Genomic DNA, 18,027 nt, shown 5'->3' with positions numbered 1-18,027 from the left:
GAGCTGATAATCCACTGTGAGTAATGTCATATTGTTCTGTGCCAAAACAATGTCTCTTCTTGGGTCCCTTTGAGTGGGATAAGCCCTGAAGACACCACAATCTGTGACAGTTCATCTGCAAACATGTTCTCTGACATATCCTTGGCTCGGGCCGAGAAGATGTATTTTTATTTGTGGCCTTTTTGCTGCTTTGGGACTGGAAAGTCATGAAAGACTCCAACCCCTCTATCACTCACATGAACACCACAGCCTAAAGGGAAAGTCCACCCAAAGGTTAATATTTTATCACCTACCCGCATGTCACCAGCAAGCTTTCTTCTTCCATGCAACATCACATTTGAATATCTGGGCTGCTCGTTTCCATATAATGAAAAGAATGTTTCATTTGTCAAGCTCCAAACAGTGTGAAAATCTTCTAGACTTTTTTCACCATACAATAGTTTTGTTTACGGAACAGATTAAAGTTGAATTTGCCTTCTGTCAGCGATTTCATGTTCCGTTCAGCATACTTTCACAATATGAACTTTGTTCATGTTCAGACCAGTTGATATCACATTACACACAAAGTCTGTGTGCAGTTTCTTGTCCTTGTGATGTCAAACAGAGCTGGATTCAAGATCCAGTCTAATAACTAGAAGAAATGCTGAATGTGTTGCAACATCTTTTCAAATGCTGAGCTGTACAGATACAACAGAATCCCATTTTTTACAAAATGCTTATGTAGGTAAAATGCCTGGCTATATAAAAACAACAGAACTGAACAGAACGGCTTGTGGAGAAGCTGATGTGGCATTGTACACTGGCTAAGTAGCCATGACTATCCATCACCGCTGTATTCATAGCTCGCTAATGCTCTTGATTATGAAATATTTCAGTTCGTCAAAGTCATGAAGATTTTGCAGTGTCTCTGTGGTTCATAAGCCGAAACCAAGATTCAGTCTGAGGAATCTTGTGAAGGCCATGTTTATGTGGTCTCGAATAGTCTCCAGATCAAGTCTTTAAATTTCATGTTAAGGTATGCAGTGTTTTTCGATTGAACTATTGCTCAACCGTATCAGAACATGAGTTCTAACCACTAGACCGCAGATCTGTTTTCCTTAGAATATCACAATGGAAATTCCCAAATTTCCTCCTTCCTGAAAATGACATCTGTTTGTACCTCACAATCATTTGGGCAAAACCTCAGGATGCTCTTCATCTTGGTGATTTTAATGTGAGGTTGGTGCTCCAACCAGATTATACAGATGTGTCCATCAACCTTCCTCTCTTTTCAACTGCCCTGGAACTTTTGGAAGGAAGAAACTCAATCTTGTCTTTAAGAAACTGAAATAAACCAAACTTGCCCCACTTCCAAATGCCTGGCCATTTATCTTATTCTAGTTTTTGTTCCTTTCAGCCACCACCTCTTTTGAATTCAAGAGGGCTCAACTGCTGGATCACACTGCAAAAGCGCCTATCTTAGTATTTTTGTCTTGTTTCTAGTCAAAATATTGAAAAATTTCTAAATCAAGATGTGTTTACTAGATAAGCAAAATTATGTAAAATAAGATAAAGCAGATAAATTAATGAATTTTGAAACAAGTAAAATTATCTGCCAGTAAGCTAAGAAAAAATTCCTTTGCTTTCCCCCAGGAAACAAGTCTAAATATCTCATGTAATTTTGTCTAAATGCATCTTGATTTAAGAATTTTTCAATATTCTGACTAGAAACAAGACAAAAACACTAATCCCCAGACAAGGCTTAAGCCTAGTCCCAGAATAAAATGTTAGTCTGAGCTGTTTCAACTGAAAAAAAACTTGCCTTGACAGATCTTAAAATATATCTTTGTATTGTCTGAAGATGCACACCAGTAGTGTTTTTTCTAAGGCATGTTTATAAAAATTACTTAAATGTCCTAACTAAAATTGTCCTAATCCTGGTTTAGTCTATAAAGCTTTGTCTGTGAAACCAGGCCTGAGCAAAATAAGATGTTTTGCAGTGCAAACTTGTGCAGTTTTATAGGCAATCATCGTCATCTTGTGCAATTAGTTTTACTTTTCTTGTGCAATTAGTTTTACTAGAACACAATTTTCAAATCGGTTAAGATCACATACATAAAAACAGTTTCATCTAATATTTAGCCCTATAATCCCCTGAATGCGCACACTAGATGATTCGATTCGACCAGACCATGAGACCACACACTTGTTGATTGTAGGAACGATTTCACAGTGACGAGATTCTCTAGTCAAACGTGACTAGAAAAGAAAAACACACGGAGGACAGTCGACGTTGTCTGCTGGCTGTCCTACCACGCGTTCTGTTGTACAATGAAAAACAAAATAGAAAAAAAGAATATAATCAAGAGCCAGTTTTAATAAACAGGGCAAATTAGCATAAGAGCGCTATTCCAAAACAGCGCCGATGGGCATGGACATTTCTGCGGGTGATTTAATAATGCGTAAATTAAAGAACAGCCGCAACATCTCATTTACATATCGACCAATGCAATATACCAAGGGTGTTTCATAATCAGCTCCCTTGTTCAGTAGCCAGGACACTGATCAGGGAATCAGCCATTTTAAAGGAGAAGTCCACTTCTAGAACAAAAATTGACAGATAATGTACTCACCCCTTGTCATCCAAGATGTTCATGTCTTTCTTTCTTCAGCCATAAAGAAATTACGTTTTTTGAGGAAAACACTTCAGCATTTTTCTCCATATAATGGACTGATATGGTGCCCCGATTTTGAACTTCCAAAATGCAGTTTAAACGCGGCTTCAAACGATCCCAAAATGCGGTTGTAAACAATCCCAGCCGAGGAAGAAGGGTCTTATCTAGCGAAATGATCGGTTATTTTCATAAAAATAATACAATTTATATACTTTTTAATGTCAAACGCTCATCTTTTCTCACTCCGCCTGAACATTTTTTTTCCGGTTCATGACAGTTAGGGTCTCATGTTCTCCCTCAACTCATCTTATATATTTTTGTTAAGAGTGTTTGATCTTCTTTGCATGTTCACTTTGCAAAGACTGGGTCGGCACTTCTGCAGTGATGTAGGATGATTTTGAAATGATTTTTGAAGTTGAAGGAGAAAATACGTTTGGAGTTTTTTGACATACCCGTACTGTCTTGAGGCAGAATACAGAGTTCAGGGAGAGCGTTTGAGACAAGACGAGCATTTGAGATTAAAAACTATTTAAATTGTATTTTTTAAAATGAAAATAACCAATCGTTTCGCTAGATAAGACCCTTCTTCCTCAGCTGGGATCATTTACAGCCACATTTGGGATCGTTTGAAGCCGCATTTAAACTGCATTTTAGAAGTTCAAAATCGGGGCACCACAGCAGTCCATTGTATGGAGAAAAATCCTGAAATGTTTAACTCAAAAAACATAATTTCTTTATGGCTGAAGAAAAAAAGACATGAAAATCTTGGATGACAAGGGGGTGAGTCTGTAAATTTTTGTTCTGGAAGTGGACTTCTCCTTTAAGGGCTGTCTCAGTCACAAGTTCCTTCCAGTGCACTGGATCCCACAATGCATTGCAAATGCTAGGGAGCATCGGTGCTCACTATGCTCCTGTTAAATAATGGCAGTAAGTTGATGAACGCTAATGCTAGTAAAACGTGTTGCGTGATTCATTTAAATACTCTCCTCTCATAAATTTTGCGTCTGAAAGTGAAACTCCTACAAATGCATATTCAATAAGGTCAGAGACAAAAATACCTGTCCATGCCTTTTCAGTGCTAAAAACAAAAGCAGAAAAAGAACATTGCCCATATTCGTTTAATAATTTGTTTTTCACTGTAAAACAGAATGAACGCTAGAAGAGCCAGCTGACAACATCAATTGTTCTCCATTTGTTTTTGCCCTCTAGTCACGTTTGATCTTGCGAGTCTCTTTGAGATGTCGTGTCACAGTGAAATTGTTCCTACAATCATCAAGTGTGTGGTCTCGCAATCTGGTCGCTCTCCTCACGACCCTTCTGGAGGTTCAGCACTGGGCTCCTCAGGGATGAGTGCTTGGAGTCCTACTCTTTACCAACTAGAGAAGGTCTTTCAGTCACATCTCTCACTCATTTGGACATCTCACTTCATTTATTCACTGTATATACCTCTCTGACATTTCAAACTCGACTGTCTCCTCAAGCTTCATGGTGATTGGACTGAACTTGTGGCCAAGACCTCTCTCACTAGATCTTTGAGTTAAAGTTCAACCCGCTGTGGCCTCCAGCTTTGTCAAAGCACTTGGTGTCAAGTAGTCTCAGCTTGAGATGGCCTCGTAGACACTGTTTACAGAGTACAAAGTCCGTATGCATTTTCAGTCATTTTGAATTAAAAAAAAACAAACACACTGAAGAAAGCTGGTTTTTAATATTTAATTTTTAGTAGCTATATTTTAAGTATATTTCACATTCATCATTCTAAGTTGTCAAATGTCATTTCGTGTCATTTTCATTTGAACTTTGAGGGGAATCGAGGATAATATTGCACAGACTTTAATCTATATAATTTGTTTTAAACCTCATTTAAGACTTTTATCTTTCTCTTTCTTATTGGTGATGTATAGGGTAAGACACGCACACTTTTAATTTCTCTCTTGATCATAGAAGGGTTATGCTCTTAATAATCTTGAGTTATTATTTAATAATTCTGTGAAACATGTACAGTGCGGAAACTTAAGTTTTCATTATAACCTATAGGCCTGTTGAGTAAAATTGGTCTGAATCAGTCACAGTCTATTACTATTATGGCGTTGCTTCAAATTAAAAATGTAAGACTATATTCAGATGTGTCTCTTTGACCTGGATTCTCTTATTGGATTTGTCTCTCATTATTTAATTATTCAACCAAATCGTCAAAATGCATAAATTTACATAGAATATTTGATTTTGCATTTTACATTAATGCCACCTTTTTCAAAAGAAAAATCATTAAACAGGATATCAATGTATTTCACATAAAAATCTGATAGTTGGGATAGATTAACACCTGTTTTTTCCCATCTTCCATTGTAAGTCACAAACAATGTGGTTAGACTTTTCTGTCGGATGGTGTTTCCTGTCTAAATTCTGGGTCAGAATAGACTATACACACCAGGTTTTATAAGGGCACGTAAGGTTAGGTGTCATCCTTGATGCCAAGGTCTCCTTTAAGAACCTCAATATGACAATAACATGGTCCTGTTGCTTTATACTCCTTAACATAATGAAAATAAAGCCCTTCGCCAACCAGTAGCCGTCATCTGTGCTCTAGCATTTGCCCTTGAGCGCATCTTCGCTGCTGCACTTGTTTTTTTTAACCTTCTCTTGTTACACCTCTGCTCAGATCTCAACACTGTCACCGTAATATCTGCTTAAATTCAATTCAAGTCATGCCAGTGAAGGGCTTGTGACTGTGAGCGTTCCTGTGGTGCCGTCAGCCAATCTAGTGTCCCTGATAGACAATTGACAAAAAGCAGAACCTACGGGATTACAGAAAGTGTTTTTCTCCCTTAATTTACCATGTCTAAGCATTCCGAAGTGAAAATGAAACACATTCCTGAACACTTCTTGCTCTGAAATAATGTGTCCCCAAATCTAGTAGAAAAAAACATCTAGAAAGAAAAGGGAAATTTACATTATAAAAGATTCTGGGTGTTTCTTTCTACCCAACCGGCAGGGTTGAGCCTGCTGGGTCATATGTTGGGTTGTTTTTTTAGTATTATAATTTTTTTCCCCCATTGCTGTGTGGTTTTTGTATTACCCAGCCTTTGGGTTAGTGGCTGGGTCAGTCTCACTAACAGCTGAAACTATACACTCCTACCCCTCCCTCTGATGAAACAACCCACAGTGGGGTTACTTCAACCCAGCCCAGGGTTGCCAGGTTTTCACAACAAAACCTGCCCAATTGCTGCTCAAAACTAGCCCAATAGTGTTTCAGAAGGGGTCCCCCAGAAAAACACTTGCAAAAATCACATTCCAGGATAAATATCCCATTATTTGGGGATGCTTCAACCCGCAGATGTAAAAAACTACTGGCGACAACTGTGTTGAAGTAGCCCAATTCCATGGGCAAACCGCAGACTTAACAACACTGACCCAGCTGTTGAGTCAAGGCCCTGATATACTCAAAACAAAGTTCCTTTTTGTTCTTCATTTAGGGATAAAATGAAGTTTGAAATACGTGTGCAGTGGTATACAGTTAGCGAACATCCCTACGCCGCCCACTCTGATGAAAGCAACGTTTAAATGAATATGTAAATATGTGATGCTCGCTTCGGTAACAAAATAAATGCAACAAAAAATGGAAAAAACAGCAAGCATTTTTTATAAAAAGCATCTGGTCATAGCAACATAGGTATGTTTGCAAGAGCTCTGCAAATTAGCACTGCCGTGAAGTTGTGTATTTACATGACACTTTAATCAATATATTGAATATAGTCAAAAAGCAACAGTAATATTAAACATGTAAAACAGTGTCAGTCTTATTTCATCATAAGCTCTGTTCTCAAACGAGTTCTGCATGGAAGAAGGCGGAAAGACCTCCTCCTAATCGCCCCAGACCAATGGTAGTATGAAGCTGTTTTGTAGCCGTAACAAACTTTTCTGGAGTTAGCTTTGGCAAGCCGTTTCGAACTCCCAAAACGAACGGCCAGATTTTGTTCGAAATAAATTGTTCGTTCTTCGATTTTGCTTGAAGTATATCAGGGTCTTTACTGTCAGACTGCGGGCTTTTGCATTCTCTACAGGAAAGAGTAGTTCTTGCAGTTTTTGGGCAGGTTATGGAGTCAGTCACGGCATCTTTTCAGCTACGAAACGCGAGGTGGTGGTCTGAGGTTCGCAGTTACCCCAGCAAACAGCAGCCTATCACCGGCTTAGATTTCACTGCCACGCCGCCACTATAATCAGCACTATTTAGGTGAAAAGGGCTTAAATACACTTTAATTAAAATAATACTTTTGAATGTTATTTTTATTTTATTTTATTTTTTTATTTTATTTTTAATTGTAAACTACACTCTAAATGCTGGGTTAAAAACAACCCAACTTGGGTTATTTGGCAACCCAGTGCTGGCTAAATATTGGACAGAACACATGCTGGGTTGTTTTATTTAAGTCAACTATTGTTTAAAAAATATCATATTGCTGGCTTAAAATGGCCTGGAAATTAAAAATCACACACAGAATTATAGAGGTAACAGCAATAATCAAAACATAAACATTTATTATTAAGCAAGAACATCCATGGACAAAAATATAAGACAAATTTAATTTATTTGGGTGAATACTGCATAGTTTACAATATTACATTCAATGATGGGCAGCTGTTCGCCGGGGGAGCTGCAAACTTCAAACCACCGCCATGCGTTTCACTCGTAGCTGAAAGATGCCGTGACTGACTCTATAACCTGCCCATAAACAAACAGTACTGAGGTTAGAGAACATATTTTAACATCAAATTAAATTACATTCAGTATTATACCAAAATAAGCTGCGGCGCTGAGAGCTGCTTTCTCCTGTAGAGAACGCAAAAAGCCTGCACCATGACTATAACTTAACAGCTGGGTTGTTTCATCACAGACAGGCTCAACTCAGCGGTTTGATAGAAAAAATAACCCATCATTAAAAACAATCCAATAAAATGACCCAACAGGCTGAACGCATTTGGATTAAAAAATAACCCAGCATTTTTTAGAATGCAGAAAAACTACCCAGCACCTCATATCAGTTTGACATTGCGTGCTCCGGAGAGCAGAGAATTCCTCCTCTGACGTGAGCGAAAGCCCTGTGGAGATATACAGTCGGATTTGGCTGGCGAAAAAGGCCGTCCCTGCTGGACCTGGCCGCCTGAAAAAGTCACTCTGCACCCACTCTGTCAGAGCCAAAGGTTAAGATTTGAAGATTAGGATTACTCATCAATAAACACAAACAATCTGTGATTTATATCTCCATAGAGTAGAGAAATGTCAATACGGGCCTCACAGTGTTGTACCGGGAGACTTTAAATTTTTCAGAGAAAGGAGATACTCATAGGGTGGCTTGACATTATCATTTAGAAATAAGAACACGAAAATGTCAGAGTTTCCCACTCTCTTTTGTCGGGGGTTAATGTCAAGGTTCCCATCTTGAATTCTGTTTAGGTTTGGAACAATGAATTAGCGCTGAAGGTGATGGGAAGATGTTCACCCTCTTTTCAAAAAACGTATGTTTGGCGTCCTTTGTTTCCATGCCCTTCAACCCCTAAGACCACCGCAGGAAGACAAGAGCCTCTTCCGGAGACTCCGTCCTGGTAATTAGGTTAAAAGGCTGCTCTGATTGGTTGACCAAAGCTAAGCCTATGTGCCGCTGCCCACTTGGCATTGAGAAGGAATAAACACACTCAAGAAGCCAAAGGGCATCCAAAAAGGCCATATTATATCTGCAATGTTGGATCCAATGCAAACGGCAACATGCTGTTGCTGAACATAGGCAGATCAATAAGACAAATGGACCGCCGCGTGTTTTAATAAGCTCGGTCTAACTGGATGACTTCCCCTGCTCTTTGCATGTCGCCGCAGATGTTAATAGAGAACGGCACTCGAATGCACTACAAGCGATCCCTGTTATTATGTTCTGACGTACGTGCACTTATGCTCTGATTTCCATTTTCTACAAAGCTCTGTAATTCTTTCTGGATGGAGAAGCTCTGCTAGTTGTCTACCTTCGGGAAGCATAGTGCCGGAGTGGACGATATGTCAGACGCATTCAGAATTCTGCCTTTCATTTTTCCACCCACGCAGTCCCCCTGCACTGTTGGTGTTGACTCTGCTGTAGAAACCTGTGATTTCCCAAAATGCTGAACAGAAGAAAGGCAAGGATAATAAAACATGCAGGAGGTGATTGGATAGCATTAACTCTCACTGTGCCAGAATGTTCTAGAACGTCTCGGTTCTTGGGGGGAGAAAGCGGCGTCTGGTTCATATGAATCATCGTCTAGTGAGGCTTGACATGTCATCCTCTTTCTCCAACAGCTGGAATGGAAAATCATATCTTGCGGGTAGCGTTAATGCCGCCGATATTGTTGGCATCCGAGATGATGGGCTGCTAGGTAATGAGAGCGGATGGTAATGGTGCATGGTGAACTACAAGCGCAAGGGCACCCTGGCCGGCCGAGGGCTCTAAATGACACTCAACCCTATCTCCAGGCCCATCTTGACACTCCTTAGCCTCTGCTTTCACAAGTTCTGTAACTCACTTAAAGTGCAATTAGGCGGTTGGAGAGTGCTTAGTTTATTCTTCCAGAAAGCCACATTGTTCTCATGTGTTCGCTTTTTCCAGAAACTCATCATTAATGTCTTTGAATGATCTGTTGCTGAGTGCTTGGGTTTCTCAGTCGTTTCTTTCTGTCGGTGTTTTTCCACAGGTCTTTTTTGTTGTTGTCATAGTTTTGCTCTTTCAACAAAAAAATCTTTTAACTTGTCATGTTGGATTAATTAACATTAACTGCGCAGGCTAAAATTTCATTGTAATAAACAGAGTGCAAAATTAAACTAAGTAGGAAATATTTATCAACAAAAATGTGAAGACTGTTCTTGTGAAAACCTGATCTTTTCTGCATTTGCATCATTTTGCGCAGATGATGTAATGCTATTTTTATGTTTTCATGTTTAATCTTACATGTGTGTTCTGCAGTTGAGGAAGATTCTTTTAACATACACTAACAGTCAAAATTTTGAGGTCAGTAAGATTTTTGTTTTTGGAAGAAATACTTCTGTTTAAGGCAGGTTGCATCAAATTGATAAAAGAAAAAAATAAAAAATAAAAGTTTCTACAAAAACATTTGTTTTTAACGTTGATAATAATAATAAATATTTCTTGAGCAGCATATTAATATATTAGAATGTTTTTTGAAAGACACTCAAGACTGGAGTAATGATACTGGAAATTCAGCTTTACCATCACAGTAATAAATCAAAATTGAAAATATGGGTCATTCCATGAAATCAGCACCTTTTGCGTCCCTAAGAAATAATCAAACATAGATTTAAAATAACAACAAATAAATGTGCAATATAAAAACATAACAATACTACTTATGCTTATCATCAATATTACATTAAAAAAAATGTATGCTGGTAAGGGTAAGGTTTTTTCATAAAATAATAAATTACATAGCCTGAGATGGCACAATACAAAAAATAAATTTCTCATCATTTTAATCAAAATATTGTTTAAACTTATTTTATTTTTCGAAGTGGAAAAGGCATCGATTTTGTGGAATGACCCATGTAAAAAAGGATTAGTTCACCCAAAAATACAAATTCTGTCATTAATTGCTCACCCTCATTTCGTTCCAAACCTGTAAGACCTTCGTTCATCTTGGGAACACAAATTAAGATATTTTTGATGAATCCGAGAGCTTTCTGACCCTGCATAAACAGCAACGCAACTATCATAACATACCTATCAATGTGCTATCATGTGTCATCGTATTGATGGTGCACATCAAAGACTGACACGGAATAGAAGAATTTGGTTTAATAAAGTCATTATTTTTGTTTTCTTCACGCAAAAAAAGTATTTTCATAGCTTCGTAAAATTAAGGTTGAACCACTGATGTCACATGGACTATTTTATCAATATCCTTACTACCTTTCAGGGCCTTGAACGTGTCAGTTGTGTTGCTGTCTATGCAGGGTCAGAAAGCTCTTGGATTTTATCAAAAATATATTAACTTGAGTTCCAAAGATAAACAAAGGTCTTACGGGTTTGGAACGACATGAGGGTGAGCAATTAATGACAGAATTGTCATTTTTGGGTGAACTATTCCTTTAACACTGTTTGATGTCCACATTTCCCCTCATGCCATGCAAACACAAGATATATATTAGCAGAGGGTGTTTAAGGAAGTGGACAGAAGCAGGTAATAGCCTGGTAAACAAGCTGAACAAAGTGCTCCCTCCTTACACAGAGCTGCAGAAAAGGCTGAAAATAGGCATGCCTCGTTCTGGACTAATATTCGGCTTCTTCAGACGCCAAGCGACAAAACATACCACATATCCTAGTGTGGGAGGCGGTTACACATCATTCAAGCCGAAGTGCATTCCATATTTACTGTTCTGCGATACAGGTGCTGGATGCACGACCAACTGCACTTACATTGCATTCATTAGTCTATTCCTCAGAGGATCAAATTAATATTTTACAGCCTTTTCCCAAAAGAAACAGTGCCCTCATGCTACGGTTTGGGACACCAGCCAGACGAAAAGCTTTTCTTGGCATTACATTGAGAAATCGCCTTTCATGTTTCAGCGCTCGTCTATGCATGTGTGCTTCTGAGTGGGCTGAGAAGTAGCATACGCTCACCGCAAAGTGAAAATAGGAGCAGACAAACTGCTCGCTGAAGATGCGCCGTACCAGATGCACTCTGAACACTGGCCTTATTATTTTGACTAAGATACATTACTGCCCCGTATCAGAGTGTAAGCTATGATATTTCAGTCTAACTTACGGGGTGAAAGGGGAAAGAAGGGTAAGTGAGCTGTGAATTTGCCTATTCTGATCCAGAATAAGCAGCATAAATTGAAAGTGCTTGACATTTCCATTAAGGTGCACATTGGGAATGTAAATGGGCGCCCTTTTGTTTAAGCTGTCCGCAGTAATTCAGTCCTCAGCGGTATTTATCGTCATTGTGATGAAAACCAATATTCAATCCATATGAAACTCCAACAGACACCCACTCGCATATTTCACCGTCTGTCTGTTGGGTATGTCAATGTATACATAAAACTAATGCTGTGCTTCGTGTACCCAGCGGCGCGGAGATGTGTGACCTTTAAAGACGTCCAACTGAAAGAAACCTCCATTACCACAGCAGTGAGTTAATGTAAACAGGATCAATGCGGAGGGGAAAAAAAGCAAAAGCCTTTCGTCACAGCGATACATGACTGAGTGCAATCTAATTATGAGTGAAGTATCAATATCACTGCTGTCAAGTTTACAGCGGAAATGAGAGACAGATGAGACAGACGCATGAGAGATCTAGAAGAGCAACATATAAGCTTCGACGTTTAAGGGCATTTGGGTATTGCATTAATAGAGTCGAATGTTGCTCAGTAACTAGAGATAACTAATTCAACCCAACCCTGTTCCTGGAGGATACCCTATAGTACAAGTTTTGGATGTTTCTCTAATTAAATCCAGCTGATTCAACTTATTAGTTTGTAAGTAGACCATTCCCAATACTTGAAACCATTGTTTCAGATACATTGGGTGGCCTGCAGGACCAGGATTGGGAATCACTGGATTAGCTAAACATTAACTAGAGATTCTGCTTTCAGGCTAAAAAATGTGACTTTGATTTGAAAGCCAAAGGGTGGGCATGAAAGTGAAGGTTAATTATCTAATCACCAAAGATTGCCCTGCAACAAGAGGATTAACGAGGAAGCAACATGTTGTAAAGGGTGCACTCATGCTGGAGAACTGTTCAATCCTGTTATGTTTCGCAATTAAAAAAAAAATGTCCTTCCTTTCTAAATATGCCATTAGCTTGATGGATTAACTAGCTCAGGATATGAATTCAGTCATTTAATTGTGCTAATGTAGGAGCCAGCCATTTGTGGTTTTTAAACAGTGTTTAACTGACGTAGACGTCTATTTGACATCTGCATTTACATTTGCAAGACGTATTTTTTAGAGTGTTTGCTCATCTGCAATAAGTCTATAGGACGTTTATTGTCAGATCTCAAATAGATGTCTATTAGTTGTCTTTAAGATATGTATGATTTAAAATGTATGTAAAACTGACATCTTACAGATGTCTGTCAGATTTTTTTTTTACACAGCAGATGCTTTCCAGATCAAGTGATCATTAACAGTCATCTTGCAGATGTACGTGTGCTATCTGGGCCCTGATAGCACACATAGATCACAGAGACGTCTATTTGACGTCTACATTTACATCTGCAAGACGTATTTTTTTAGAGTGTTTGCTCATCTGCAATACGTCTATAGGACATGTATCAGATGTCAAATAGACGTTCTTTAGATGTCTTTAAGATGTTTAGAATTTAGAATGTATGTAAAACTGACATCTTACAGACGTCTGTCAGATGTTTGTACACAGCAGATGCTTTCCAGATCAAGTGATCTTTAACAGACATACATGTGCTATCTGGGTTGTTAGCGGCCATTAAAATGTACCCTGATAGCACACGTACATTTTGGAGACGTCTATTTGACATCTGCATTTACATCTGCAAGATGTATTTTTAGTGTGTTTGCTCATCTGCAATACGTCTATAGGACAATTCCTATCAGATGTCAAATAGACATCCATTAGATGTCTTTAAGATGATTATGATTTAGAATGTATGTAAAACTGACATCTTACAGACATCTGTCAGATGTTTGTACACAGCAAATGCCTTCCAGATCAAGTGATCTTTAACAGTCATCTTGCAGACGTATGTGTGCTATCTGGGCCCTGATAGCACACATAGATCAGAGAGACGTCTATTTGATGTCTACATTTACATCTGCAAGACGTGTTTTTAGAGTGTTTGCTCATCTGCAATACATCTAAAGGTTTTACCTATCAGATGTCAAATAGACGTTATTTAGATGTCTTTAAGATGTTAATGTATGTAAAACTGATATCTTACAGACGTCTATCAGATATTTGTACACAGCAGATGCTTATTGAAATATAAGCAATATAAGGAATATAAACAGATGCTTAAAATACGTCTTATAAGATGTATTTTTTAGTGTTTGCTCATCTGCAATACGTCTATAGGACGTTTATTGTCAGATCTCAAATAGATGTCTATTAGTTGTCTTTAAGATATTTATGATTTAAAATGTATGTAAAACTGACATCTTACAGATGTCTGTCAGATTTTTTTTTATACAGCAGATGCTTTCCAGATCAAGTGATCTTTAACAGACATCTTTCAGATATACATGTGCTATCTGAGTAGCCATATATATATATATATATATATATTCAGAATATTTCCATGAATACTTAATATTTGAGACGTCTACATGTTTTCCAGTGATTCCGGAGGGCGCTTAAAAACCTTTTTCCTTGTCTGTTGCCGTAATTAGATGGTTGGCTCAAAATAACCTAGCAGCAGAATTGTGTGCCCATGAGGAAAAATGGTAGATTTGAAATCGTGTATACATCTTGCACCAGTCAAGCAACTGTCAATGAGATGAATGGGAATGCTGACAGATACAGTGATTTAAGCAGACATCCTTTGAGAATAACGTGCTACCATAATCAACACAAAACATCAAAAATGTCTTCATTAATAAGTGATAAAAACGCTCATGTAAATGGTTATCAATTTGCAAAAGACTTTATGAAAAATTCTACCCTGTTCAGTGCGGTTAGAATCATTAGCCCCACAACATTATATATTTATTTCATTCATAATTGATGGACGTAATTATGGCGATTTGTCTCTCCCAAATGCACCTCGCATTACTGGTAAAATCGATATGTTTACTTAATGGAATTACTTGCGAAATCAATTCATAGGGGGAAACTAGTGACGACTGGAGCGGCTTGGGTCCATCTCGCCTAAGTGAACGAGAAAACTGCATAGAGGCGCGGACTCTTAAATGAAAAGAGAGAGAGGGGAGAGAGAGAAAGAGAGAGAGATGGTGGCGGTGGTGGAGACTGAGTGAAGCGATAGAGTGTTTCTCAAATGCCATAATTTAACATCTGTCGACAACTGAATGATCCGAACGAGATAAGACGGCAAAACTAACTAAAGTGCAGCGCGAAGATCGGTGAACTTTGATTTACAAGCATGTTTTCGCGGAATTGAGCGAATGCTTCAAGAAAGAAGAAAGCGAGGACGCGAAAGAGCCGCTTGCATGGATCTCTCTCATACATCCATCATCCCACGCGCGCTGTTCTCCAGGCAAAATTCAACATGATTCGCGTAATGAAACTGTTCGCGGCGAGGTTTTAATGGAGGTGGAAGGTGAATCTCCTGACAGCGAGCTTGAGTTTTAGTCGCCGTTAGTTCCAGATGTACAACGTTGCTTCTCAACGCAGAGTTCTCATGGCTCCAGTTGGAGACACCAGAGCTTGGAGAGACATGTTCGGTCTTTAGCAGCAATAATAGCGGTAGGAAAGCAGTCCGGAGGGTTGATCAAAGCAATAAATCCCTACTGAACATAAGTGACCCGACGCGCTATGAGAAACTTCAGGGGAAGAGCTTCACCGGCGCGGATGCTACGACGCCTTGCGATGTTCTAAAGTGGAGCCTTTCTGAACTTTTTGGATTTACCGTCCACATAATTGCGGGGATGACAAGAAGACAGGACGACATTGCGCCATCACCTGTTATCTGAACACTGTGATTAGTTCTCACAAAAGCACTGAATCTTTATTGCCTTTGGACCTGCTTTCAATACATTCCGGTGTTAGACATGGAGACTAGTCAGTTACGGACAGTAGACGGGTTGATTTCTTAACGAATAACATAGCCATATTGTTTTTATTCCTCTGTAACACGTTGCGTTCGGTACATCTATTAATTTTGCACTATGATGGAACCGCCACCTTGCTCTAAAAAGAGCCTGTCTCTTTCGCTGCCGGTTCCCCGGGAGGGACAGGCGACCCTCAAGCCTCCCCAGCATCTGTGGAGACAGCCACGGACCCCCATCAAAATCAAACATCGCGGTTACTCTGACACCGACCGGCATCACCACCGACAGATAGAGCGCTCGAATGCCATGGACACGAGTGACCGGCCGGGGCTCAAGAAGTCCCGCATGTCCTGGCCATCGTCGTTCCAAGGAACAACCAGCGCGTCCATGAGCAACTGCGCTGGGAATAAGCGGTAAGTGACTAATTACGTGTGAACAAACGAGCTATTTCGGTGTGATGGACGCCCAAAACTGATCATAACGATGCTGGAAGGGTTAATAGTGCTTTGTGTGGAGAGGCGGGACGCGTGGGCATCCTTGATGATGCGTTATGCGTAACGGCTCCAGCAGCTCTCAGAGAGCGTGAGTTTGAAATGCCTCGAACGTGACCCCTCGAAGTAACCTCGAGCCAGTTATGAGCAGCTGATGGCATAAGCGATTACTAATAATGCTAATCATCTGGATTAAAAGTGTAGAAGAAGCGCAAGTAATAGGGCTTTTGGAGAGCCCGAGCCCCCCGTGTTGTGGACACCACAAAGTCTAAGTGTAGAGGTAAAGTAAAAAAAAAAAAAGCACGGATCTATGAATATTACAGTCATTTAGGATCGTGGCATATGCGCTTTCGCTCTTGGTACGTGCAGACACCATATGCGCATGCCAGAAACATTTGCATGATCTAATCAAGCACTTTAGCATCAAATCAATGACATAATGGGGGGGGTTAAGACAATGTGTTTTTTACAATAACATGCTGTGATTTTAGTGAGTCTGCCTCTTTCTTTTAGCCTCATGATAATATATAGATTTATAAACTTCAAAATAACATTAAAATACAGTCTTAAAAATAAAGGTTCTTTACTGGCATCTATGGTTCCATAAAGAACCTATGGAATCTTTACATTGCACAAAAGGTTCTTTAGAAAAATAATTAAAAAAAGGCTTTTTTTAGGCAAATGCTCACTGCAGAGATCCAAAAATGGTTCTTCTGTGGCATCAACCCTTTTGGATTTTTTATTTTTACAAGTGTATAAATGTGTGCCAGAAAGCCAAAGCATGCACAGAAGCACTGTATTCCTTGGATGTTGAATTGCACTACCACAGCGCTGTGTAGCGCTGTTATAAATAATCAACTTGAATTAGTTTTTTACAGAGAAACACATTTGTCAGCCTGACATTCATGTCAATTTTGTGGGTTTGCACGATATGCTGTAGCACACAATACACTGCTTTTACCCTCAAGGATGAGTGTGGGTGTTGCTTGCTGTGCTTGTACGTAGACTGATGCGCATACAGACTGATGTTAGAGCTGGAAAAGGCGAAATGTGTCGTTCCGTTGAGTGGCGCCTCACCAAATTGGGTGATTATTACTGTAATAATCCGCTTCTGTGAGGGCCATGAGCCCCAGGGGAGGCCGAGAGCCGAAGGCCCCGGTTTCCTTCCTGTCAACTTTTGCCTAGGCCACAGACGGCCTGCACGGCAGGCTCCTGGGAGACAGGCCAGCGCTGCCTGACTGTATAGTAAAGCCTGATTTGTATTCCCTTCCCCAGGACACGCTCACAGCCAGTCCAAGAATTAGTGCAGCAGCACTGGCTTGGACTGTCCTGCTTCTACTGTGGGCGGGCGGCACAGTGCGAGAAATAGAGAGCGAGAGACAGATAAAGATGTGTCTGTGTTTGTGGCTCTTCTGATGTGATGTCTCAAGAATCTGAGTGAGATGTCCATGTCTATCTGCTCACTTTCTCATCGCACTCATCACATTTTGTAACGTGATCCGGCAGCAAACACATAGGTCTCCATAGGTTGTCCAGTATGTGTTGTGTCAATAAGTGTGTTTACATGCATAATCCTAAATGGATTATGCTTAATGACTTAACAATGTAAGGTCACACAAACTGCTTAAACAGTTTACTGGGTATTGGTTTAAGCTAAACCTGATATGCCCATTATATTTTCATTTGTATAGCACTTTTCACAAGACATATTGCGAAAAATGTGAAAATAATTATGTTGATGTTAAAAATATCTTAATATTGTGACGCCTTATAGTTGCATTTAGCAGATTAGCAAAAAAAAAAAAAAAAATCCAAATCCTTTACAGTTGTTCAAATGAAGTTCTTAGTAATGCATATTACTAATCAAAAATTAAGTTTTGATAAACTTATGGTAGGAAATTTGCAAAATGTCTTCATGGAACATAATCTTTACTTAATATCCTAATGATTTTTGGCATAAAAGAAAAATCAAGCATTTTGACTCATACAGTGTATTTTTGGCTATTGCTACAAATATACCCATGCTACTTCAGTTATGACTGGTTTTGTGGTCCAGGGTCACATTTTGCGACAATATAAATACACACACAGCCAGTAGTGCTGAGCGATATACCAGTTCAAATGGTAAACCGGTATGAATTT

At 39.3% G+C, this 18,027-nt stretch overlaps 1 protein-coding gene across 1 annotated transcript in view; it reads left to right on the top strand.

Annotated features, from left to right (window-relative positions):
• Positions 1-14,597: 14,597 nt before the first annotated feature.
• Positions 14,598-18,027, top strand: part of pde4a (phosphodiesterase 4A, cAMP-specific) — a 63,293-nt gene continuing 59,863 nt past the window's right edge. The window contains exon 1 of the mRNA XM_051105545.1: positions 14,598-15,807. Coding sequence (XP_050961502.1) covers positions 15,512-15,807 — 296 coding nt within the window. The 5' untranslated portion in view covers positions 14,598-15,511. The remainder of the gene's footprint in view (positions 15,808-18,027) is intronic.

This window comes from Labeo rohita, chromosome 3 (assembly GCF_022985175.1).
Source record: "Labeo rohita strain BAU-BD-2019 chromosome 3, IGBB_LRoh.1.0, whole genome shotgun sequence".
NCBI lineage: Eukaryota > Metazoa > Chordata > Actinopteri > Cypriniformes > Cyprinidae > Labeo > Labeo rohita.
The sequence above is the reverse complement of the archived record's forward strand: the minus strand, read 5'-3'. Positions and strand labels throughout refer to the sequence as shown.